The 27,668-nt window shown below is 38.8% G+C and overlaps 1 protein-coding gene across 1 annotated transcript in view; it reads left to right on the top strand.

The window, feature by feature from the left end:
* The first annotated feature begins 3,244 nt into the window (after positions 1-3,244).
* Positions 3,245-27,668, top strand: part of LOC139723174 (amyloid-beta precursor-like protein) — a 105,991-nt gene continuing 81,567 nt past the window's right edge. The window contains exon 1 of the mRNA XM_071634468.1: positions 3,245-3,408. Within this exon, the coding sequence (XP_071490569.1) occupies positions 3,316-3,408 (93 nt within the window). The 5' untranslated portion in view covers positions 3,245-3,315. The remainder of the gene's footprint in view (positions 3,409-27,668) is intronic.

Raw genomic sequence — 27,668 nt, 5'->3', positions numbered from 1 at the left:
GCTCCGCCACGTCTTTGCACGGCACCGCTCCGAGAAGTGCTCGTTACCGATAGTGTACGAGTTGTGGGCCATCAAGCAGGTTACATTGTTTTGGTTTCGTAGAAATCATTTGCATGATAAACTCAAATTATATGTTAGTCATGTATTTGTCGTCTTCACTGCTTGTTCTCTTGCGGTAAAAGAAGCTCACTCCATTCTTATAGATCGTATCAATAAGGTTGATCACTTCTTTTTCTGTTTCCCTCTTTTTTTTTTCTTTTTTCTTTTGAGCAAACCGGAAAGCAGTTTCGCCTGAATGAGACTCGCTGACTTATTTGTGACTATCATAATAATGATGGTAATGACTGAAATGATAATAACATGAGTGAATGATAATGCTGTTGGTAGCAGTTATCATCCTTAAGGTAAGCATTGTTATCCTTCTTCTTTTTCTTCTTCTTCTTCTTCTTCTTCTTCTTCTTCTTCTTATTATTATTATTATTATTATTATTATTATTGTTATTATTATTATTATGATTAAGTGTGATTATGATGATGATGGTGATTATTATTATTATTATTGTTATCATAACTATCATCATTATTATTATTATATATTATTACTATCATTATTGTCATTATCATTATTATCATTATCATCATCATCATCATCATCTTCATCTTCATCATCACCACCATCACCATCACCACTGATATCGATCATCAATTACATCGTGGAAATCATCATGATCTCCTAATCTCCAGTTAAAACTCCACGGGAGATGTTTGGGATCTCTATATGTATAGGTCTACTCGGCGCTACGTTTTTAAAAGTAAGGGGCCCTGTTTATGAGAACAGGGACGTCGATTCAATTTAATGATGGAGGGGGAAAGATATTTTGGATAAGGTTCTGGTAACACTTCCGGAATTAATAGGATTACAAGCAAAAAAAAAACAAAATAACAAAAAACAAACAACAATGGGGCCCAAGTGGTTGGTAAGACCGTATGTATTATGAAAAAAAAAAAAGCGGGCCCCCTGTCCCCGGTTGCGCCAGCCCTGCTACTTATCCAAAATCAATTCGGCAAGAGCCAAGATCTGAAAAGGTAAATGACGACTCTCTCAGGGGATTTAAAAAGGGATATTGCATGGCTGTTCCTTAGGAAGTGATACATATTTTTGAAAAGGAAATATCGGCCATTTTATCGCAGAAAATCACACAGACTACACGGCAGAAGACGCCACAGTCAGATGACAAAGACAGATTTCATGTTTATTATCTAAAAATTATGTTTACCTCTAAATCGTGCCCATCTTGAGCAGTTGTTTCTGTCCGTGTAAGAAATTTCAAATCAACTCATCTTTTCCGTGGAGGTTAATTCTCGGGCAAGCAACCATGCATCCTTTATCCTACAGCTCTTGGCGCACGTGTTTTTAACATGTGAACACGTAATCAATAAATACCATTAACATGATATCACAATCAATATTACCATTTTTGTGAGAATGATGAAGTTTAACTTGGTCACGAATGTTCATTTGACCTGCCTGTATGGCGTCTGTTATAAAAAATAAAAACCATCATAAAAACGTATTTGCTGCTGGAATATTCAGGTATATCTCTCTCTCTCTCGCTTTATATGAGCTCAATTCAAAGACTGTGAATTGAGCTGTTACGTCCACCAGCTCGACACTAGACAAAAGGGCACACGAGACTGACATTACATGACGGGCTTCATGTACGCAGTGTCGGTCTCGTGGGCCTTTTTTACCTGGTGTCGGAATTGCTGGCCTTAATTGTTTGCCTAATGTCGGACTCACGGGCCTTCTTTGCCTTAGTGTAGAGCTGATGGGCTGTATGACTCATGGACATTTTTGTTTAATGTCGATGGCGTGGGCCGTATGACTGGTACAGTGGCGGATCCAGTGGGGGGTTCCCCGGGCGCGCCCACCCCTTTATATTTTGTTAAAACAAAAGAAATTAAAAGAAAAAAAAATGAAAGGGGCGAATGAAACCATGTTTGGCACCCCCCTCACGGACGGATCCAGGAATTCTTTTTATAAGAGTCTCTCTATTATTATTATCATTGTTATTTCTTTTGTTTTAACAACCGGTGCGCCACCCCCCTCCGAGCCGCCACTGCCCCCTACATACGGAATTCCTGGGTCCGCCCCTGTGGTGGGTGCCAGTCTCAGTACTGGATGACCCCATTGCCTTGTGCTTTTTATTGTTTTTGTTTTTCTTAGTCTCTGTTATTTAGGTTATTTGGTTAACATTTTAAGACACGCGATTAGTTGTGTCAATAAAATCAAGAAGTTACATCTACTCAAGTTAAAACTTACCATGTGGTTGCTCTCTCCGAGAACGTGACCTAATATCAATATTCTAACCTTTCAGCGATTGCTATTCACTGAATATCTTAGTTATTTAATAATTTTCGACAAGGCATGGCACACAATTTGAGATTGAAAAACAAATCACGCATGTAACACCATTGTGGCATGGATACATTTTGAATGTTGATATGAGCCTCTCTTGATTACTGCATATTTTAAGATCTCGAATAGTAAACAATTCGTTCAAATGCCTTTTACAAAATTCCCAGAATGTGCTAGTTTGTCAAATATTTGTGGCTTTGATGATAATATATATTTCCTGTTTAGCTACGCAGATGGATCATGAAAATGTAGTTTATACACTTCGTAAGTCAAATATTTTGGTCGTCGTCGGTAACAAGCTGCAATATACACGGCCATCAGTCGACAAAATAATGAACGTTTTGGTTTGACAACACGCTAAAGGCGTCTCTTCTTGAGGATGTAAACAAAACGAAGACCTTTTAAAATGCGCGTTCCGCGTACGATACATTCTCCAAATGCCAAAGTTGCTACATTTTGTTGCAATGTAATACATTTGAGTAAGGGGAGAAGCTCGTAATTAATTACTAGAAAACACATAAGGAAGCCGCTGAGTGGTCCGCATTTCATGCGAAATGATGAACTGGCCAGTCACAAGATAGTTTAGTAATTATCAATATGACGTCATGATTGGCTGGACACGGCAATATTTTTTCCCCTTTGTGAAAAGCACTCAAGTCGCGCACGCCGGGAGACACACACAAACATACACACGCATAAGCGGCCGCTGTTTTATCGTTGATAAGTGCAGTGTGTTCCCTTTGTAAGTAGTGTGTGTATATCTTTAGGGAGCGACAGCACTCCACAGTACGCTGTGTGTAGTAAGTGCAGTTGAGTGCGTGTACATTTCTGGAGTAACATTACCGAGGCGAAGATACTGCAAGCGAAGGAGCTGTGACTGGGCGTTGGATATTTTGATGGAAATTTTCACCGAAATGGCGTCCAAAACAGCAGTTTACGCCGTGTTACTTGTTACAATATTCTCAGTTTCAACAGCCAACTATGTAGAGGTAAGTAAAATGTGATATTTTGTGAATTTTATCCATCACATTTTCATTTCACAACGAGATGCTGAGGAGATTGCGCAGGAGCGGGTTGAATAGGAGGATGGTATTACTCCATGGATGATGGTTGGGGCGAGAGGTGTGTTCGTGTGTGTGCGTCTCTGTCTGCGTGTGTGCTTCGCTGGAGGTGAACGCTGCGCAGCTTGCCCCTTGAGCTTGGTCCAATGTGCGGTGGGCAGTCCTCTATGAATGTCGGTGATTTAATTAGATACGATATGAATTCGAATGCTTCCAATATGATGGCATGATGGCCGCATCCCTTTGTCTCTTTCTATGGTGATGGGAGAGGGATGTAAGAAGAAATATACCGCAAGCTTTGTGGAGGAACAGCTGGTTGCCTGACAAAACAATTCAACGAACGTTCACACAAAAAAAGGGAAACATCTCATAAACAGCACAGCACAGGATAGACTTTAGGGAGCAGTGCAGTGATATACCGTAGTTATGGGTAAACTCGGCCTAGCGGGTAAAGTCGGCCGAGTTTACCCATAACTACGGTATATATATAATATATATATATTTTTAAAATAAAACCTAGTTTATTAAAAAAGAAATGGAATATTGGAAAGAGTTCCTTATGTCCCCCCCCCCCCCCCCTCCCACCGGAATTATGTTCTGGAATATTAAACAGATCGATATGTCAACTCAGAAAAGATATACACTCGTAAAAAGACTCTATGGTTTATATGTACATTTTTATAAGATGCAATTCCAATAATGACAGCTAGAATCTATACAAGAGTACATGACGTTCTGAACAACAATGAAATGAAATTCAGCATCTTATTCATCTGTGGACAAATACATATTCTTGACGCAAAGAAGTATTCTAATTCTAATAATTTTTCTTTGAATTGCTATTGAGAGTCTCTCCAGGAACCAGGTGGTAGGGCATTTGCCTCTGGCTTAAATGCAAAGCAAATAATTCATCATTTTTGTAAAGATCCACCTTGAAACTTCTTTCTATTAACAAAAGCATCCGCCGTATAGTCAAATTGATTGGCAAATGGTTTTGAAGTTGAACAGAGGTTGGGATCACATCTACAGAAATGGTTCCTTCAAGGATCATTAGTACTTTAGTAGAGATCATGCAGTGATTAGGCGGAAACCATAGTAGTTCTCCCGTGGGTACATGCGTCTTTTCACATCACAATGGCTGCGGGAGGAGAATTTCTGTTTTGCCGACATGAAGTCTGATAGTTCGACTGACCTTGCAACCGCACTGGTCTCATGTTGGTCTCACAGATCCTCGGGAGTCCCAATTTTAAATCCAACCCGAGACTCCAAGACGCTTGACAGAGATGGTTCAATTCCACTAAATACTCAACAATTGTTCCCAGGATCAATACCAGAGGGTGGTGTGGTATAGACCGCATTTAATCTTGATTGATTTTAATTGTTAAGAGAGCATTTTACCAACAGTAAACATGTGCTGTAGTTAAAGGCTGCTGATCGATAAGGAACAAAAACAGTTCCTGTGTCGGACATCATCCATTTAAACCCAGTGGAATGAGAAGGAGCTGTATCTTTGCATCTATTAGTACAATCATGCATTTATGGATAGCTTCTTGTATGATTTTGAGAAACTTATTGATGAAGATATTCAGTTATGATGGTGATTGACAATTTATCTAATTTTCAGTGACAGGTGTCTTGTGAAGTCATTAAGCCAAGGGAAAATAGTATAGCGAGAGAAAAAAGAGCTAATGAAATAAAATCTATCAACACGATCAAACAGTGAGAAGAAAGAAACCATTTCAAGCAAAATATATTCGCAACTTGTGAGTGTTTTGAATGCATAAATTGTCAACTGAACAGTATCAATGTATAGCTTTGACTGAAAGCGAGTACATAACAAAAGTAGAACCTGGGTAAATTCTAGTATGAACCCATTACTCAGCCTAGCAGATGTTTAAGTTAACTGTTTATTTGATTGATACTTAATGATAGATGTTGTTGGGACGAACTCTTTATCTGACTTTGAAATACAATTGATTTACTAAATGAATTTTGTATGTTACTTTCTCAGTAAAGGTGCACCGTACCTATTGAGGCCTTTTGCTTATACCTGGTACTCTCTGTTGGTGATAGAACCAGGACATACTGTGTGTTTGTTTGATGCTTGCTTTACAAGGGACTGTGCTAAACACTCAGTTGGTAACTTGTTTTCAATGAAATGCCCTCATTCTTGTGACAGCATTGTAAGGTATGTTGTATTACCGTGATGATGTACTTATACATGTCCCCTGTGTACCTTTGTACCTCCGTGGCCATATGGAGTTCTTGTCATAGCTGTCACTAGACTGAGATACCAGGAAAAAACCCTGAAGCCCCCAAAACCTACAAAGCTTTTTGTATTTTATACTTGACAATCAAGGTGATGCTATTATTTTTCTGAATGAAGGAGCTGAGATAAGCTTCTTATGACCACTTCCTGTGAGGAGACTTTGCACTTGACTGAAGATTGACACAGAGCGGATCTAAAATAAAACCCACCAACCTGCCATGGGGCTGCACCTGTGCATTTATAGTAGCTGTCACATTCTATGATGACTCCAAAGTCCTGTTGGAGATACCAACTGTTACTTTTATGCAGGCTCAGTTTTGTTTTTGTTCTGTTTCTTCCCAAAAATACTGCAGGTTTTCATAAAAAAAATTTTTCCTCAATTATTTTGTACACATGTTCATTGCAGGAAAGGTGAAAATAAGTACTATGATATTTTCTTCCAAATTTTTATGCCTTTTTTATCCCTCATAATGCAATATTTTTACAAAGTTGTCATTCTTAGGTACAATGTAGTACTTTCTGCTGTTCTGTGCAGAATTTATGTTATTTATAAAAGCAAAGAAGATATATGAGAACATGTTTGCTAGTAGTAGTAATGGGAAAGCAATAGACGAGTGGTGGATGAGATAAATTTGTTGATCTAGTAGGATGAGACATGTCCTCTCAGAGGACTACTGTATGCCTAATTCTGTGAGCTCCTAAATCGACAACTTCCTGTAAGATTTAGCGCCCCATTACTAGTTGTCTACTCGATGAAGACATTACCCTGTTGGTTTCTATTTCTGTACTTCAGTGATTACAGCCGTCAGTATGAGCCATATTTGGCTGGGAGTCTCACCACTCAGCTCTCTGTCATCGTACTATAGCTGTCAAGTGTCTGTTTTAGAACAATGTCAAGCTCTGTGTTACAATGAGGGAAATTATGACTAAAGGCATAATTTAACATAATATTGCAGATGAAACGAAAACTCAGCATTAGTGCCTCAAAATAGTTCTAAAATATGCGAGTTAGGGATAGCAACAACCAGTGTAAAATTTGAATCAGTATAATCGATGTGTTGTGAACAGTAATTATAATAAAAATGTTTTCAGACTAAACTGTCTACACAACAGTTGTAGTTTATTGAGAAAAATAGTGATATCCTTATATTTTAGGCTTTAACTTCTATGGTATTGATAGGATGTTTTGTGATACAACAGACCTACACATATGAACATGTATCAAATGTGATATCGTTAACATTTTTTGAATTACTGCTGCCAAAGGTAAACAGGACCTTTAAGTTTATAGACTAGAGTCAGAAGACAGATATATTATCCAGTCTTAGTGACATCACATAAAACTAGCTGTGTCATAGATTTTAGAATTCAAAGATACTCAATTTGGAGTAACTTTCAGGAAGGTGTCGTGAGAAAGTCAGCGTGTATTGAGACAGCACACTAACCAGTTCAATGTGTAGAGATTGCCCAAGAGGCTTCAAATACAAACGTCAAAGGTGTGCATGTGTGTGTGTTGAGGAAGGCACTGTCCTATTTGTCAATTAGCTTGGAGAGCAAACAACAAGCTTGTGTTGTCTTGTTGATCACAGCGTGGGAAGTATTGTGTAAAGACCAGTCATAGTCCCACTCCTGCCAATCTGGCCTAAGAAACAAGAAAAGTAAACAGGACAGATTTACAGCAAGGTGAGGAGGGTGTCTTGTATTCAAAACAGCAGCTGTGTATGTTTGCTGTGGTCTTATTGTAGGGTACAGTGGACCAATGTGTGACTTACCCCATTCTTCTTTGTGCTATTTCAAAGTATAGACAACTTTTAAGCACTCCACACTTTTCATTACACGAGAATAAAGTATTTGCATAACATGTGTCTATTTTTGGTAGCACTCGTAAGAGCCAGTACTGGTGACAGCTAGCAGGGCTAGACACTGACCCATGTTGCTACAGGGTGATATTCATGAGGCATTAGTCTTTTTCTTTTTTTAATGTTGACTGTCAGTCTTGACATGAGTTTTGGTGTGAGTCTTGGACTGACTCTCCATGTGCCCAATATCCACCTAAAAATGTATGGGGATAGAGCCTTCTCTTATGTTGTACCATGTCTGTGGAACTCTCCACCAGTCCCGCTTTGGAATTGTAACAACCTCAATACCTTCAAATCTGAACTGTGAAGACTTTTATCTTTTCCAGCAACTTTGTGAATGATGCGTGACATATTTTAGGATCTTGGCACCTTTGAATGTTTCTACAGATAAATGGCGCTACATAAATGCTGTTTCATCATCATCATCATTATTATTATCAGGAAATATTGATCACATGACCCGACACGCATACTGCCCCCGCTGTATGCCGATATGGGGTCGTGTAGAATGCCACCACATCATGTGACCCACGCCTTCCTGCCCATGAAAAGATATTTGTTACTTTAATGAATGCTAAACTGGTAAACAGCCTTTTTTGTCTAGCCAGGCAGTCTTGTGGGAGTAAATGGTGTTTTCCTCGTTTTTGTGCAGTAAACAACCCACTGCCTAGGAGAATGGGACTTGTGTGTGTTAGAGCATGGCTGTGCAGTCTAGCATAGCAGGGGACCTCGTGTCATTAGATAAATATTTGTAACATTTTTGACTTTTTAAATCCACATTCTGCTAGAATCATGAATTGTTACATGTACATGATTGAAGTATAACATGGGAGATTTGGTGGGCACATAGCTGAGTTTTGTATTGTGAGTCTGAGACGCCAGGAATTAGTTAAGTTCCCTTGGAGGAGAGAGAGGGAGGGAGAGTTTGAGAGTTCTGTAGGCTTTGGACCATCGTCCTGCCTAGGGCGCAGCGTCACACATAATCACCTCTGGAAACATCTAAGAGATTTCTGTTAGGAATTAAGAATACATTTTGAAATGAACAGAAGCATGTGAAATAGGATTAAAAAGACATAGATTGCAATGATAACTAGTAGATTTCAAGTATTGGATTAGGCTGAATCTTTGAATTACAAAGATAATGAGATGTCATAGGTTTTTGTTAATACAAAACTTTTTTGTTTCTGTCCCAGATCTCTTTTAAAAATCATTATTTCAAGCATTGTGGATAGAGTATGTGAAATTCACCCACTTCTTATATAAGTGATATTCAACGAGGACCCTTCCTTTATCATATCAATCAACCTCCATTTACTGCACTGCAAAATATCGAGCAGTCTCGCCAAAGGAGGTTGCAAGGGCAGTTTTAAATAGCTTGATAGATGGTGCTCAAGTAACTTTGTTTCTGTAGTAGAATGAGGGATGTGAGATGTGTAGGTAGATTGAAACATGCAGCGGATTGCATCCGGATTGGTCTAAATAATGATTATTTCAAGTTAAAGTCCTGTTGATAGGTTTGATGTCAAATTCTAGGGCTCCTTCCCTTTAAAGGCATCATTTACCATTTGCAGCTAAGTGTAGCTTCAGTGCTTCAAAATAATTCTAAAATTGTTAAATACAAAATGTAGACAGTTGGTAAAATAAGATTGTTTCTTGACTAAACTGTCTACAGTTATGGCTTAGTGAGAACAATAGTGATATCTCCTTATGTTTTTGGCTTCATTGCAAAATTTTTATATTTTTAGAGGATGTTTTGTGATACAACTGACCTACACATATGCGTGATGATATGTGATAACTCAAATATTTTTGAAATCACTGTTTCCAAAGGTAAACAGTACCTTTAAAAGCTGAACGAAATCTTTCTTCTCCTAACTCTGACCTAGCTCTGCATCCCGGGAGGTAAACATTCCCTTCACTATTACAGGTATTTCTTTACTATCAGCATCTTGGCAGAGAGAGAACTCTGTACAAAGCCAGATATGGAATGGGGGAAAAACATGTTGTGTGTTTTGGGTCCCTCATTGTTATCAGCTCAATATACTGACAGGTGTATGGTGAGAGAGAGATAGTTAGCTGAGCCCAGGGCGCTGGATGTATTGTCCATAGCTCTCCATTGTCACACGACCTCAGCGTACTCTGAGCCGTGGAGCTCAAGTTCAGCTGTGAAATTCACAATTTACTGACATCTTTGAAGAGCGGCCCTACCTCCTAGTCTAGATGGTCTGCAGACCTTTTGATATTGGTCGTAACAGCATGGACGACAGCTGTGTACTGTAAAAAGATAATGAAGCTGTTTTGACTGTGTCAACTAATATGTGGGAATGATGTGTATGTGTTGGCATGCAATACTGTACCTCAGGCCATATATTGACATAGCTTTATACGCCTCTTCTCCAAAGGGTGCTAGAAGTATTAAATTGTACTATCATCACACTTGTAAAATACAGCATGATTGTCGTAGGAATCTCATCAGTTACTATACTCATTCCTTTATGTATTTATCAAGTATGGATGTGAGACCATGTGTAATGAATTAGGGTGAAAAGAGACAGATTGTTCTTGTTTTTGAATAGCACGCTGACTTGCAAGCCTCACTCTTTACCTTAGTACAGACCAGGGAGGTGGTCACCTCTCTGGTACAGACACAGATTGTGATCAAAAGGCGGACAGATGAAGAGGAATGAAGTATCATGAAGTCTTCTTTGTAGACTAGTTTGAACAAAGTGTTGTGGGTGTACAATGCAGTGTAATATGTACCAGTTAGTATCTGGTTTCATCTCATTTTACTTTGTGAAAAAGGAGGAATTGCAGTGGATTGGTTGTGATTGATGGTTTCTGGATAAAGACATGCAGGGTTTTTGTAAGGAGATTGTGGCCACCTCTAGGCCACTATATTTATCAGGATTAAATATCTCACTGATGTGACCACAAAACATGTAAACACCTTTGATGGAAATATGTGATAAAATTTCCCTCATCATGTGACCTCCGATAGTCTTGTCTTCAGCTTCCCTTTGCTTTTATTTCTGCAGGCCAATTATGCAAATGACAGTGGCATTTTACTGGGAGGCTGTTGCACTTTGTAAAGTGGTTTGAACTTTAATCTTGAAACTTTGAGTAAGAGACTACAAACAAGAAGGAATATTCCAGTCTATTATGTGTGCCTGTGGTGTCACTGTACATTCTGAATAAACTTTCATGCACACTCTAAATGTAGAGACTTTTCATTTATTTATTTATTATTATTTTTGTGTGTGTATTGTTCTGGTCCATTTTCAGAGAAATTTACTTGCATATGATATTTTATAAGACTTCTTCTGTTAAAGGACAAGTTCACCTTCATAAACATAAGGATTGAGAAAATGCAACAATATTAGTAGAACACATCAGTGAAAGTTTGAGGAAAATTGGACAATCAATGCAAAAGTTATGAATTTTTTAAATTTTTGTGTTGGAACTGCTGGATGAGGAGACTACTACAGCTTGTGAGTCATATGCGTACAACAGTATAAAGAAAATGTAAAAGAAAATTCAACATATTTTCACTTTTTTCGCATAATAAAAGAGCACTTGACTTGCCTCTTTCTAAAGGCAGGGGGAATAATATTACTCATAACATTTGTCGGTAACGAGTCAGGGGAATGTGTACTTTTTTCAAAAGATGGAATTTTGTGAAAAATCTCTTTATATTTTCCTTATATTGTTGTACGCATGTGACATCTAAGTTATTCATACACTGCAGTAGTCTTCTCATCCAGCGGGTACTGCACAAAAACTTCAAAAATTCATAACTTTTGAACGGATTGTCTGATTTTCCTCAAACTTTCAATGATGTGTTCTACTAATATTGCTACAGTGTACATTCTCTCAATCCTTATGTTTATGAAGGTGAACTTGTCCTTTAACAATTCAATATCTCTCAGAAAGATTTGTTTTCTTATATGTTAAACACAAACTTCAGTAACACAGTAAAAATGCATGAATATTCCACAAAAAAGATCGATATTTCACATTATTGGTAAATGCATTGATGTAGGTTCATATCAATCATGCCAAGAAGGAGAAATCAGCTCATATAACAAAAGTCTGTAACTAAGACTAGCATGATGTATACAATATGATCAGCATCTGTAATAATTGCATGCTGATTGGCATTGCTGTCTCTCAGCTAATAGTGTGCGATATTGATTAAACCCATAACATTTTCTCATTAATCTAATGGAGCCAGCCTTGGCTGTTCATCTAATTAACAAAGCACAACTCTCCTTGCTTCCTTCTTGCCAGCCTTCAGCTTCTCAGCACCTTTTCATTTCCCACCACAGCTTGCTTCGCCACAGCAGGGAAAATTACTAATAATAATCTAATTTATCTTGTATAAAAAAAAGTTTACCCTTTAATGATTCGTAGGAGAGAACACACCATCAGTCTGCTTCATGAGGGAAAATTTGCTGGATTTTCTAGCAACATTCACAGTGAACAGGAAGAAGAAAAAATGGTCTGTACGCTGCGTGATCAGGGACAGTATTGTTCTTTTGTAGACAAAGAAGGAATTGGATAAATGTATGCATGATATGTTCAGTTGAAAAGACCGAAGGGCATGAGTGCTTTAGAGTAATTAAGAGTTGTTTTTCTCAGCCTAACAACTGACTTTAGGTATAATACTATAAAGGCTAGTTTGTGGACTAAGAGGAAAGAAAAAGCAATGTTTGTTATAGATAAAAGGAAAAGGGCATCCAACCTCTTTTGAAATCTGAATTGTGCTGAATTTGTTGATATTGCGCATATAGGTAATTTGACATGATTTTGCAGTATTTTCTTCATACTGCAGTATTCAAGTGCAAGATGTTTGCTCATGAGCCAACATAAAATACATGTCATGGCTGCATTTTTTCACTTTGATTTTTTAGTTAACATCTTTTAATATCACATAAATGAGGAATATACATCACACAGGAAATCAGTCTTACTGATAACAGGTGACATATGATATTGAGATTACGATTACTTGATATCTTGTGTAGGCCTACACCTCTTCATATAATCACATGATGTACTTAGTACTTCTAGACTGATTAGCAACAAATCTTTCTTCATGTATGTTTGTAGTCTCAATCACTGTGAATGAGGATTTGGAGTCTATTATGTGCCTACATATTGTACAGCTATGATTATGTGTGGACATATGGCTGTAGACACAGGTGTGAGGTGTCTGGCAAGAGATCATGGTAGTGATATTGAATTTGGAGTCACACTGTCCCTCAACCCTGGTCTGGGCTACACTCTGGTCAGGCATGCCACTGGAATTACACCAAGTCTTTGGAGTGCCAGATTTGTCTGTGGTGAGAAGTTGAGGTTGAATCTCATCTTGTTGACTTCTGTCTGTGAAGAATCCCAGTAGCTTCTCTAGTTTGTGGTGAGTAATCTTAATGTCAGGAATCTCTCAACTCATTTGGGCCTCTTCTCAAAGAATATCGGAACAGGTGCGACAATACTCCCGACTGTTATCTTGTGATCCTCTTTCAAATAAGAAAGTGGGATAAGAGTAAGAAAGTAGGATAACTGCGTCATTAAACTCCTTACGACTACTTAGGTTGAGTCTCTCAACAATGTAAAGATGGCTATTGTTGGCTTGGCCTAAGCCCTCCTTCTAGGAAGGGTTTCAGTTTCAATGGTGGCAGCCAAGCGGAGTGGCTGGCAGTGGGTGTAAGGATGGGGTGAACAATGGGGAATGTTAGGTGAGAGGAGTCGCAACCATCACAGGGGGGCTCTGTGGCGTGAGAGGTTCTCTTCTTTATGGATGTTATACAAATTGTATCTGCACAGTTGTCATCTCCTGGACAAATTGTAGCTTTGGGCTTATCTGGGATCTGTGGTCACGACAAAATCTGATGTGGAACTATGATTGTGTTTGTAGAAGACATGGATGAGTCAGACAGTGAAAGGCATTGATCTGAAGGGGATTCATGAGGATGTTGGACCATTTCAAAATAGAGAATGAAGACAGGTGTATTGCATTTAAATCTCAGATTGGTTTATCTCAGATGACTACTGTAAAATGATAACAGACATGCATCGTAATGAATGAAGACTAGATTTGTGAATAAAGGCCTACAAATGTCTCTTCCTAACGCAGACACAAGAAACTTTTGGGTGGAATTTAATTTATAAGAATATTCACTCTAGGAGAATCCCTCTCTTTGTCTGTCTTGAATACATGTATGTAGGATAGAATGATGCTCAGATGGTATTTGATGTTAGATGCATCACCTGTCTATTAATAATCCTTTGGTCCTGGAGAAAATGGTTCTACTTTCAACTCTTGTACATTTTACACTTGTACCTTGTGAATAATAAGTCCCTTGCCTTTAGAGGTCACAAGTCAAACTGTTCTTTGTCTATTCACACTCTTTATCTTTCTCCTTCGCTGCTGGAAATTTGGGAGATTTTAAGATGATATGAAAACTATCATAATGAATCATATGATAGCTGATAAGCCAAGCTGTGAGCCATAGGTTCTGGATAGCTCCAGCAGATACCACAAGTGAATACAGTTCAGTCGAGTTTGTATTGTGACAGTGGTTTTTAATACTGTGTGTAAGGCCACTATGTTGTGTACATCAGTCTGGTATATCAAAGTCGGGTCTGCATGTCTTTGTGTGGTGCCTACATGAGTCCAGCGTTGCCTAGTAATGATCGTTTGTTTGTGTTTTCAGAACATGTGGAGAAAAAAAAAAAATCATGTTTTCACTGAGTAATGTGTGAACCATCTCAAGGTCCTCTCTATTCAGTGGTCAGTGACTGTGGTCTCCAGCACTGGACAATTGCTTTCGGGACAATCCCTTGCTGGGTAATTACTTTCCTTGTTGCAGGAATCCAAGCTGTTACATGATTCATCCTGAATTAAACCGGCAGTGAAGTCACATCAGTTTGATATCTGATTGCACTTCTTGAACTTCTGTGATATTTTGGTAACTTTTCATCTAAAAGTAAACCACTAGCCTGGCATTTCAAGTTGCAGTCTTTATCCTGAGGTTCCTCATGAGGAAAAGAGAAAAGAACAAGACATTCGAGCTGAGAGAATCCTTAAAAAAAACGGTCAGTGAAGTGTTTGCACACCTACGTCTCCCTTCCCCTGAGGGTAGGGGTAGAGTTTTGTCTGTCTTCCATGGATTTGGGCCACAGGAGAGTGAGGGTGTAACTTGTAAAGTCCAGGCAGAGTCTTACCTGCAAAATTTCCCCTTGGCTCAGCAGTCAGTCAAAGGGGGAGGGACAACGACGGAGGCATTATCCCCCCCCCCCCCCATGTGTGTCCCCTGTACACTGTCTAGAGTGAACGGTGAATTAATTAGTGTGCCCTTTTCTCATTTCTCTCTCCCCCACTCTAAGTCATCACATTATAATGTCTTCTAATCTCTATAGCCAGGAATGTGTTGTGGTTTAGGATTCACATACAATGTAACACTAGGATTCACATACATAGGCCTACAATGTAACACTGGACGTGAGTCAGTATCAGTCTCTTCATGTTGTTTTCAGCCCTAAGGAGAATACGTAAGACAACTAATGGGAACCTTACATTATTGTGTGTTGTGATCAGTTTCAGAGACTCCAACCCCAAACACCTTCTGATCTGGAGATTCTCCCGCCAGAAACCCCTAGCAAACGGGAGACTCCAAGTTGATGTGTGCGAAGCGCGAAGTTCCTAGGATTCTAGATGTTCTCTGGTGCTATCTAAGGCTTATTTTTTCAACATGCGATAGAAATAAGAAAGATATCCTTTCCACCGGGAGACACAGGGCCAGGGCGGGAGAAATCAAATCTCAAACGGGAGAACGGGAGATTGTGCAAAAATGGGCTTTCGGCGGGAGATCTCCCGTCGAAAACGGGAGAGTTGGAGTCTCTGCAGTTTGCTAGCTTCATTGCATTGCACCAGAGAGGTGACACCTCCCTGATTGCACATTGGTACATGTAGGTAGAAAACCGGTAGGAAGGGGTACTATGGAGCGAGAAGGCTATCCTGGCTCCGATATATTTGAGACTCCCCATAATGATTTGTGTACAGCTTTTATCAGTGGTCTCTATGGCCCGAATTCAGGAAGGTGATACAAATGAAACCATGGAGCGCCAAATGTCGCATGGAATATTTCGTTACGAAATCAGTAAGTTCGTAGATGAAATGATCATTTTGTAAGAAAATGATAACATTTTGTAACTAAATGAACATTTCGTCCACGAAATGATAATTTCGTTAATGAAACGGTCATTTTGTTGACGAAATGACCAATTTCGTAACGAAATATTTGGTGCTACACTTGGCACTCCATGTTTTTTGTCCATGGTTTAAACCATGGTTTCAGTTGTACTACTGTACCTTCGTGAATTCGGGCCTATACATGAAAGTACGTACATACCTAGCCAGAGAATCTCGAGTGGATTCAACCGTTACTGATGAGCGTACACGCTTTGATGCACATATTCGCTGATAGACATTATTCGTGGTTTTTCGAATGTACCCCAGTGGGCAGCGAATGAGGATTGATCATACAGGTTACAAATTACCCATGTCTCCCCATGCTATTGCTAAATGGGTCTTTAAGACCTAGAAAACATTGTTAGATTGTTGTAAAGATGCTGGGTATGGTAGAGGGTATCTACAGACTGTGTCATCACCTGGCTTGAATGCTGCAGGAAGCTTAAAATTGCTGAGCTAAAAATATTCTGGCACAAGGAAAAAAAGAAGAAAAAAGGTACAAAGTAGATGAAACAAAGTCACTATAGTTTTGCAGGATAAAGTTGAACCTGTACCAAGGGCATCAAATCAAGGGATGGGCAAAATCACAGACACCATTTTTATTGCTCGTGGTAAAAAGATAGTGACTGGTTGTCAAGACTAGTTACCACTGAGCAAGGAGCTATGCTAGACCATCTTTTCCACTGCTGAGCTTCTGTCGAGTGGGCTGTAGTCTCTTACACCATACCCAGATGTGAGAAATTTTGAGAGGAACATTCTTACCATGTGATCTTCCCATTTCCATCAAAATCAATTTCATCTAATATTCAAAAGTTGCAGTTCGAATCAAATTTCAAAGCAGACTTCGTGCTTGACTTTGAAGTTAACAGACTTAATGTATTTCATCATATTTTGAGATGATCTTAGATTTCATTGAATGGTCTAGATGTACAGTACAGTATGCTTGGTATTGACCACTCTTTGGAATTCATAATCTGTAGAACAGTTGTGCTGAAGAGACACATCAGGCAGATTTAGTGTTGTCTGTGTGATAAACTCTGATTCCCCAATACCATTTGGATGACAAAAAGTGATAGATAGAAGAAATAATGTGACATTTCTTGTGTAGGCTATGGGTTTCATAGGAATAAGGGTCAGACGATAGCAAATCAGTATGCATTTAAGTATGAGGAATTTGATTTTAATATGAAACCAACTTTAATATATACTATTTAGAAGAAGCAGAGCATACACTTTTATTATTATTGTTTTTTGTACAATAAATCATATATGTCGAGGCTTTGTCTCTTTGGTGATGGCAAAGAGGGGGTGGGGATGGCAAATATATAGAAATGACATTTGAACCCCCCCCCCCCCGATCTAATTGAAGAAGTGGAAATTTCATCAATAGATTTCAGATTTCATGGTTGACAACCATGCTCTGACTCCACATTTATTGAAATCCTAATTACTAGAGAGCACAAGTCGTCTGATTGCTTTAGTTCAAGTTTATCAAAATCACCATCAGTTTTGCCCAACTTTTGCAGATAAATTTTGGGCTCAACTGAAGGATTTCAGTCCTTGAACTGATCCAGCTTTTTTAGGATCTATCTTTTCCTGCTTGCACAAAATCTCTCCACTGTCTTTGATGTCAGTGCTGTGTTTGTGTGACCTTTTCATACCAAGATTGAGATTGGACTTTGCAAAATTCATGCATGACCTCGTGGTGGGTAGAAACGAGATGATGATTCTGATTGCCGTAGGATGGACTGGATCTGACAGATGGTGGAATGAAAATAGCTCAACCTTCATCAGGAGTTTGAGGAGAAATAGATGGACAGAAAAGGTGAAAGATGAGGGAAATTTGGGAGTCGTGTGAACGGAGAAAGTGAAAAGTAGCGACTGATTAGAAAGAGATAGAGAGAGAAGGGAGGGGAAAAGAGAGATATCGATCTAGTACAGCTAAGATTTTGATTGAGAAAGATGAAGGAAAGAAAAATTGACCAAGAAATATAAAGACATTTTAACTACAGATTAGGAGAAAACAGAGAACTAGAAAAAAGAAATGCATGCCGAGTGTATGAAAGTCTGGAAGAGAAATACTGTGGTGTAATAAAAGAAAAAGAACATGCCGGAACTTTAAAATGTTGTGGCTTTGTAGCTATATTTCTATAGGATATCTTGGCCTTACACTGTTCTACTGTACATGCCTCTTGATGTTTTGCAAGCGAAGCGATCCACTTGCAAGAGGGAGAAATGGATGCTCAAATGGCCGAGCAGCAATACATTATAGTGTAGTCTATGTCAGGCTAAGTGATGTCACAGTGTAGAATCCACTCAATAATCATAGACAGCAGTCATAGGATGACAAGCTTGGTATGTCAACAGACCACATTCTTATGGACTTGTACTCTAAATATTGTCTACTGTTTGTCGGTAGGTTATATGGCTGTGTAGAACATCTCATTATGTCATGCCCTTGGCATTTCAGTCATACCAATAGAGTGCTTTGCTGCTAGTGTAGGTATATTGGATTAATATTATACATTCCTCTTGTCACACTGAAACTGTTAAGGATATTGTGGATTAATGAAACATAGTGTAGTTTGTGATACAGTGAGGGGTCTAGTTGGAAAGGCTGTTCAAAAACTAGTGTGGAAAAACACATTTTGGAGGTGATCACGAATAGAAATATTTGCTTTTATTTTTATTTTTTTTTTACTGCATCATACCATGCCTAGCACATACAGTATAATCAGTGTTATTTTCCCTCGTGACATGCTGTCTGCCGATGTGTAGGATTCTAAAAGTTACACTTAACAAAAGATTCGTGTAGTATAATCCACACAAACATACACTGATTTTAACAATCATTATCTAGCATTCAGCTGGCACAATAACTGTGTCTGATTAGTCTAGATCATGAAATCTGCCAGACATTCTAAGATAGGCAAGTTTTCGTGTAGAGAGAGATGCAGTTGATATTGTGGGATACCATTTGAAGAGTGTAGCATTATTGTGATGTGTAGAGTAACAGAACATGATTCTGATAGTATAGAGAAAGGGGTCTGTGGATGAAGACTATAAAGCTGACAAACGTCGGCCAGGCAGATATGACACAATTTTGGGAGACAGATGGAGCGGATCGATTTCCATTCCAATGATTAATCATGGAAAGCATATAGGCCTGTGTGCAGACTGGATTCATCCCGTGTCGGCATGTTGGACCTGATGAGCTCCTGTTTAGCCATGGAAGGGAGAGGGAAAGGTCTAATTAACCTCTGCCAGCATCAGCAAACCCACATCAAGCCCTCCATAGTTTGACAGCCACCCATGTGTAGTGGTGGTCTCATATTTATGGCAATAGAGGCAGCAAAGGGTGGTGGGAGAGGGCTTGTTGTCAAACTGTCATTATTCGAGGTGTTCAAGGTTGATTTACAAGACTGTAACTACATACACATTTCTTGTTACTTTATCAGTACAGTTGGTCGCTTTCCTAGATTGCTATACTTATGACACAGATGTGGTGGGATGCACTCAGAGTTTTGCCTTACACACTGTCTATGATGATACTGAGATGATTTTTAGAAATCTAAGTTCCTTTTTGCCGGTGGAGAACACTGCTTCTGACAAGAGAACCTTTGTATGACATTATAAATATGTTTTCTTTCCTCTGTCTATCTATGCTATTATATCTTTCTTTATCTGTCCATCTATTTCTGTATTTGCCTGTCTTTCTGTCTTGGATCTATCTATCTATCTATCTATCTATCTATCTATCTTTATCCATCCATCTATCTATCTACATATTTATCTACTGTAAAACGAGGAATGTTCGCGTGCATTTTAATTTCACGAATTTCGCGAGCGCCAAGATTCGCGCAATTAAAATGCATGCGAAATAGTCCTTGTCTACACTATATGCATTGAATGCCAGTGGCAGTTCGCGAAACTATCATGCCGCAAAAAAGGCCGTCGGCTCCAATTCGCGAAAAATTCATGCCGCGAATATATCATGTTTTACAGTATCTATTTATTTATTCATTTATTTATTCATTTATTTATTTATTCATCTATCTATCTATCTATCTATCTATCTATCTACCTATCTCTATTTATACATGTATTTATGTATTTATTCATTTTTTATTCATTTATTTATTCATTTTATATAAAATATATCTACCAATCCACCATTTGCAGGCAAGCCTGTGTCTAAACCTACAGCATGAGGCCAGCTGGTGACTTTCGTATTTTGCGCTTCAATTTCCCGATATTTCCTGTTGAGCGATACTTACTTACAGTCTGAAAGAATTTTAGAGGAATTCACCGTACACATTTTGAAGGTTAAGTGCCTATTTTGTGAATTAGAGTGAATTAAAATGGTAATTGAGATATCAGTGGCACTGGTACCCATTACTTTGTATGTGTGTGTGTTTGTGGTGGGTGGGGGGGGGGGGAATGGGAGGAAGACAAAGAAGTGATGTTGATATTAAAGAGGTAGAGTGAAAGTATTTCATAATGGTGGAAATGTCTGTCTAGGGGTATGTTTATCATCTCACTTTTGGTGTAGAATTAAGGTTTCCAAGGAGATTTTTACAGGCTGTGATAAACGCAAAGCTGCTTGATTGTGGGGTTAGAAATGCCTTTCTGAAACGCTGTGGTTGAGCCAGAAACATGTTTCTGTAGAGATGATAAGAACAATTTGAATTGTTTTGAAACATGTTTATAGCTTAGACTATGATGTCAACTACATGATCTCTACTCCATGGGTCAATCAGAACAATGAAGCTGCCTTCCTCTCAACTCCTGAAAGAGATGATAAATGTAACAACTTGAGAAATGTGATCCAAAAGGACTTTTCAAATGCATTTCGATAGTGGGTATTGATACATGTTTCAAACGTGGGAAAGACAATAGATGTAGCCTTAGTCTTAAATAGCAAGATGGCAACTTATTGCCCTCATCTGGATGCAAAGGATTTCATGCTTAAGTAAGGACCATACCTCATTGGTAGGAGCTGTATCGTCGCTGGGGCGTAAGGCCTCGTATCTACAAAATGTCAAATGTTCAGGAGAGCAAAGAAACATGGCAGCCAAAGCACTGTATCAAATGGGATAGCCTTTCCTTTGACATGCCGTCGTGGCTTCATTTTTGGGATAAGACAGCTAGGATTTGGAGAGGACATCATTAAACTTGACCATTAATTAAGGAAAGTCATTTTCACCAAAATTTGAGATACAACGTCTTGTCACCCAAGCGACATTATATGACAAGATCTGTTCTGTGTCTCTAACAAGGAAGGGAATGAGGCCATCCCTGAATCTCACATAATGTCTTCTTCCTTTGATTACATGTACCTCATTTTAAGGAGTCTGTCTTACTTCTAGTTGCAAACATTATGTAGTAGGCAGTATGATCTATAGTCAAGGACTCTGTACTCCCTCATTGAGTGTGTGTGTGTGTGCGTGGAGGGGGGGGGGGGGGGGGGGGGGGTGGGGAGGGAGAGGGGTGGATGGAGAGGGGGGAGTGGGGAGAGGTGAATGATGACATTTCATATCAAGCCACAAAATCTGTTTGGAAAATGATACATTATGTATGGTGTTTATTTATAGATCCCTACTTGATTTCAATGCCATATCACTGTGATTTAGAAATTGATAGGTATCGCACATCATACATACTCTCTTAATCAGAAATTCAATTACAGGAATTTCATGACTTTTTTTTCTACGTGCAAATGTAATGTGAAGGCTTTGGAGTAATGTATATCACATGATATAGTGACATCATCAAATGAAATTAAAGGCTTAGATTAGATTTAGGTCTTTGATGAACAATCTGCAACAAAGAGTCAGTGTGGATGACCATGGTAGAAGGAAAGATATGACCCTCAAAAAAAAAATTGAAGGAAAATCAGGAATATTGTGATCACTGTGAGTAATGGAATGACTTCATGATATTTTCCACTGATTTGCTTTTTGCAGAGTACTACCTTTTCTCAAATTCACTGTCATGATAGATTTCCTGTAATCTACCCATAATTATGTTCAGTGTTAATCAAAAAGATGACTCATTTGGTAGTGCTGTGTCTCCTTTTATTTTAGTTCTTATGGGATATTATTTATTACTGGGTGTGTCCCACTAGTTGGCCACCTATCATGGGAATTTAAGCAACCAGGATTGCAGGAAATCTGTTGTAAAATATTTCTTGCCTTGTTCAGTTGTGTTCTACCATCCCCTGGATCCTTTGGGTCACTTTTGGTAGAATTAGGAGACAAGAGACGGCTTATTCTAGGATGTGATCTATTCTAAGCAGCGTAGTGTAGATAGACAGCTGACCAGGTTTTGTAGCTGACTGTAATACTGTAAATCCCCCTTTTAGTGCTCACTTCCCATAGCCCTGTGTCTGTCTAGAGGGGGTCTAAGAGTCTGCTACCTTTGATGTGGGATGGGATACTTAATAGTAGAACATTTCCCAATCTTTCTTTTGCTTAAAATGCACAAAATATCAAAATATACATTTTACTCAGGCATGAATTCTAGACAGTTTTTTTTTCTACACATCGTTAATAGTACACTGGCTAGCAGTACAATTTGAATGTATTGTTACAATATGTGAGATTTTAAAACGTTCTTTGAAGTCTTCCCCTAATACTTTGAACTTTAGGATTTCTTCCTGTGATACATGGGGCCAGTTATCCACCCACGTTTCTCCTGCTCTGCTTTCTTTCTTGTTCATCCTTTCTTATCCTCCTATCTCTCTTTCCTATTGTTCCTTGTGTCTTTTTTTCTTCTTTCCTTTTCTCTCCATCCTCCTCTTCAGCATCATTATCAAGAATATCCTCTTCCTCATCTTTCTCATCATAATCTTTTCTTTTTTATTGTCCTCTTCTTCTTCTTCGTAGTACTTTTTTATCTGACATTTTGTATCATTACATTATATACTGGATTTGAGCAGCAGCCAAAATTAAAGTACTGACTGGCTGATAATACATCAAAACATGTCATAATGACTCATATATTGATGATGACCTGCTGTACACGCCATGTAAAATTAGAGAGTCTATTTTTTCATGAATCTGGACTTCCCAATGATCTTGCGAGTGGTTAAATTCACAGTCGCGGAGTAAAGTACTATTAAATGCAGAAATGTATGCACACATGTCACAGTCATGTCGGTATTTTCATGTATCTTTAAATTCATGAATAACACTTGACTCGTGAAATATGCGAAAATAAAAACCTCGCAAAATATTCAGCTTGTATGTACACTAGTCCTTGTACTCAAGTATTCTTTGTGTGCTCTATTCCAAAGCAAGCAAGCACAGACACAGACAGACAGACAGACACACACACACACACACTCTCAGAAGACATTAGCGCATCTTGTGAGCTGAGTTGTTAAAAGCAGCTGATCTTTCATGCAACCATGGAGCGGTTAGTAGCTCCATGATGCAACAATGAGAGACTTATAAAGTGGTGTAATACCATGACAATTTGTTAGATCTTTATGACTGTGGGTAAACCCAGTTAGAATTGCAATTGTTTCATGAATTCTTTGTTCCATGTTTTCTGTTAATCTCTTATCCCCCTGTGCGTCGTCTATGATAAAAGAATGCCTCTGGCTGTGGATTTCCCCAGGGGGCTTCAAGTTCGTGGGAAAATTTGACAGCTTTTTTCTCCTTCCTTTTGATGGCAATGCCCCTGTCTGACTAAATGGCTGAGTACCTCTTTAGAGGAAATGAATGAATTCATCATGTGTTTATTAGGCATGAGAAATGTCTGAAAGACTGATACAAATTTTAGTGCCATCTTTTCACGGACCATGTACTGCAAAATTTGTGGAATTTCTATTATCGTTTTAGGGGTAATCATTGTCATTTGCAGAAGATGTTATGCAGCATTACTGCTATAATCTTTACATACTCTACAGGATAGTTTGAAGTACTGTCAGGTTTAGTAATCCATTAAAAACATTCATATGGCTTGTCTAGATTCCAATCATAATGTGTCTGTGAAGTCTGATCCCTACCTCACAAGGTCTGTTCTTACTTCCGTGCTGCGTTTTACTTCTGTTTTGTTTTGCCTCATATCAAATTATTAATGATCTTGGCTTAGGTATGTATGAAATAATAATTTGAATATAATGATAATAATGATAATAATAATAATTAATGATAATAAATTTTCAGCAGCCTCTTTTGCTACAAATAATAATTTAGTCTCTAATATTTCTCGTTATGTCATCCTGATGCTAGGATTATTGTAAATTCTAGAACTTTCCACTTTCATTTTTGATACAAAACAGAATCAAAATTCCAAAATATTGCACAGTAGATTGTGAAAGCCTCATCAACAAACGTGTATAATTTGGTGTTATGTTAGGATGTTGGTTGAGGGGATGAATGAGGGAAGGCTAGCATCAAGGTAGTGGGTTAGAGGAGGATGAATCAGGGGCGGATTCAGGAATTCCATTAAGAGGGGGTGCCTTTACAAAATTAAAGGGGGGTGCACACCCCCTCCGGATTTTTTCCTTTTTATTTCTTTTGTTAAAAAAATAATAATAATAAAGGTGGATCCACCACTGTGAATGAGGAGCATCAGTTATTAAGGAAATGAATATAAGGCAGATATATGAGGAATTGCTAGTGTTGAGGGAGTGTGTTATAGATGAGGATGAATGAGGAATGGGTAGCATCAAGGAAGTGGGTTTGAGGAAGATTAATAAGGAACAGCTAACATCATTGAGAGAATAGATAGGTGATTAGTAATTGATAGAAGAATATAAGATATATTGTACACTGAGATAGTAGATTTAGCGATAGATTGATAGGCCCTACATAGTCTGCACATTATGCAGACGTGCAGTACATATAACCATGGAGGTCTCTTCCCACCTCCCTGATATAACACAAACTGCACCCTGAATTTTAACTGGTTGTAGTGGCAAGAAAGGTGTTGTATATAGACCAGTATCTACGGTGTAGATAGATAGATAAATAGATAGATAGATAGATAGATAGATAGATAGATAGATTGATAGAAAGGTATACAAGTAGATAGATAGATTGGTAGATTGGTAGATAAATTATAGCTTAATAGATTCACATTAATTTGTAGTCATTTTCTAGAATGATAAATATGAATAGATAGAGAGATAGATAGATTGATGGGTGATTAATAAATAATTTGTATTTTTAAGGTGTCTTCATCAATGAAAAAAGTGTTCCACACATTCAAACAGCATGACCCTTAGCCATCCAAAGCCAGTAATATGGAGCTGAGATTAGTACAGGACTGATGATAGACAAACAGACCGTCAAACGAACAAAACAAACAGCCATGGAGTTTGGTCAGTGTGTGTTTATCATGAGTCAGGTGTGTAAACAACCTGACTCGCTGACCGGAAGTAATTCATATTTGGCATTTAAATATCTCCTGCATTGAGAGATCAACATCTTCAGAGAAGTTGCAATCACTGTGAGGAATGCTTTAACCCATTGAGGACGGACTGATTTTGCTACAACACGCATTTCCCATAGACACCTGTCTGAGTATACTCTGGACTCGTCTTCAATGGGTTAAAGGTTAGCCTTTGAATCTTACTCCATGCTGGATTATTTTCCATAAGGGACATATATTTTCATTTCCTCATTTTCTGCCCCACTTCTCTTGACAGTTACTAAAATCACCATGTAGAGTGGTTGTATTTTTAGTATTCTTTACTGTAGATGGGAAATCTTCCTTTCAAACTTGATTTCTGTTTTGGAAGAACTTAGAATGTTGTCATATCTTTGTCAGACACTTGAGAAAGAAAATGTAGAAACACTAACAAATATGTAAATCTACAATGCTACACCTGTGCCACATCAAGATGATCCTCATTCAGGCATCATCTTATGTGGCAAGATATGAGAGGGTAAAGTATTCAATATGTTCAAATTGAATTTGCTTTTTCAGGATCACATCCAGTTTACACCAGAAATTATATTTGTGCTATTCCATCTTTGTGTCCATGCCTGAATATCTCACTCCTTTTATCCTAAACTTGATTATCTTAAACCTGGAGGACATAGAACTCTAATGGGTGTGAACCAACTCAGTCTGAAAGGTGAAGATGTGATGAAATGTTAGTCTTTGTTCCCAGACTTTTCCATGTATATGTACATGTATACTATCATGGAAAGGAATCTCATCTCCTCTTGCTGGCTAGGAAATGATGATGGAGTGATTTGGGCCTCGGTTTGCAGTAGGTTCTGAAATTCTCACATAGCTGCTTTCCATCTTCATTGTTAGGTGAGTAAAGGAGCTTTAGCTCAGCTGTAATGAAAGGGAGAGTAGACTGAATTTTTGTACCTTAAAGGTGACAGAGTAGAAAAGTGAATTGATTCGATTGAAGCTGGTAACCTGGTCTGTGGTTCACTAAACTCACCTGTGATAGAATGCTAAGACAGCTCTATCAATAAGAGCTGGAGAGGCCTCCTCTGGTCATCGCATCCCACAGTGCACCATGGTTAGTCTTTCAGGCTCGGCCTCCAGCAATGTTCACCAGCGGTCTCTGCCCCCCCCCCCCCCCCCCCCCCCCCCCCCCCCCCCCCCATCCCAGGCTGACTGTATGAGGGAGGCTGAGTGGCCCAGTTGTGTGGAAATTGCCTAAATGCTCAAGATGCACTTCATGTAAGGCTGAGCTGAATTGATTTTGCCTCCATCAGCTGCATGGGTTGTTGCCTTGGAATATTGCATGAGCACTGTAAGGCAAGGAAGATGGAGAGATAGTATGATGGAAGAAGAACAGATGAAAGAAGACAGGACGGTGGACAAACAGGCCCAATTACCTCCATGGACAAAGACAGTGGAAAATAGGAAGAGAGGGAAAGCATGGGGGGGGGGTGAGATGGGGAGAGGGAAAGCAAGTCATGAAAGATAGAACATTATCCCACAGTTTGATCGGCAGACAGACAAGATAAAAGGAATGAGTCATTCACATATTACAATCAGTAATCAGAGAGGCGGTCTTTATGACTTTTACTGGTTGCATGAACCAGTGATGATGCGGACTCGCTTATGAAAAGAGTATTCATGTCTGACTGTTGGTAGTGGTCATAACCCACTTAGCAGCTGCCATATATTATTCAAGAAGATAATAAGATAGGTAGATATGGAGGGAGAGAGAAAAATAGCAACAGAGGGAAGGGGGGTGGGGAGGTAATGACAAGTATGGTGGAAAATCATGTGTGGTGTCTTTAAAGTGCAGCGTACGTCTTGGAGACATAATATAGAGAAGGCATTTTACTGTGTTAGTGTCAATGAAAGCAATACTCAATGTGACGTACACACACTGCCCTCACTTAACTTGAAGTGAAAGGCCGTTTCCGTCAGAATTCAGCTACGGTGCTCTCTAAACCACATCAAATTGACACCAATCAAACACACTGGGAATTCAGCTCCCTCTGAAGAAGTTTGATAAATCAAGCTTTGTGTAGATGTATCCTTTCATTGTGTCCTGCATGCACTTCTTATCCCTTACTTCTTCATAACTCCAGACTCTAGAGCTTGAAGGTTATATGCAAGCATCAAGTGAGGTTGCACTTTGTGGGAAAGGTTGGGGAAGTTTGAACTCCATTATTCTTTCAGGATCTCCCCGAGCTGAGATTATGAGGCTTTGTTTTCTGCTAGCATCTCATGACATTACAGCTTATGGCTCCAGACTCCTCAGCCGCTATGCAAGGAATATTTCCCTTGTGGGAGGGACTAATGTATATTAGACGATGAACCCCCTGTAATAAGATCTTCCTTTTTCAGTCCAGATTTTGGAGAGTAGCAT

The sequence above is a fragment of the Diadema antillarum genome, unplaced genomic scaffold (assembly GCF_040938485.1).
Source record: "Diadema antillarum isolate AM-2024a unplaced genomic scaffold, OU_Dant_1.0 scf00000001, whole genome shotgun sequence".
Taxonomy (NCBI): domain Eukaryota; kingdom Metazoa; phylum Echinodermata; class Echinoidea; order Diadematoida; family Diadematidae; genus Diadema; species Diadema antillarum.
This window is presented reverse-complemented; position numbering and strand designations above follow the sequence as displayed.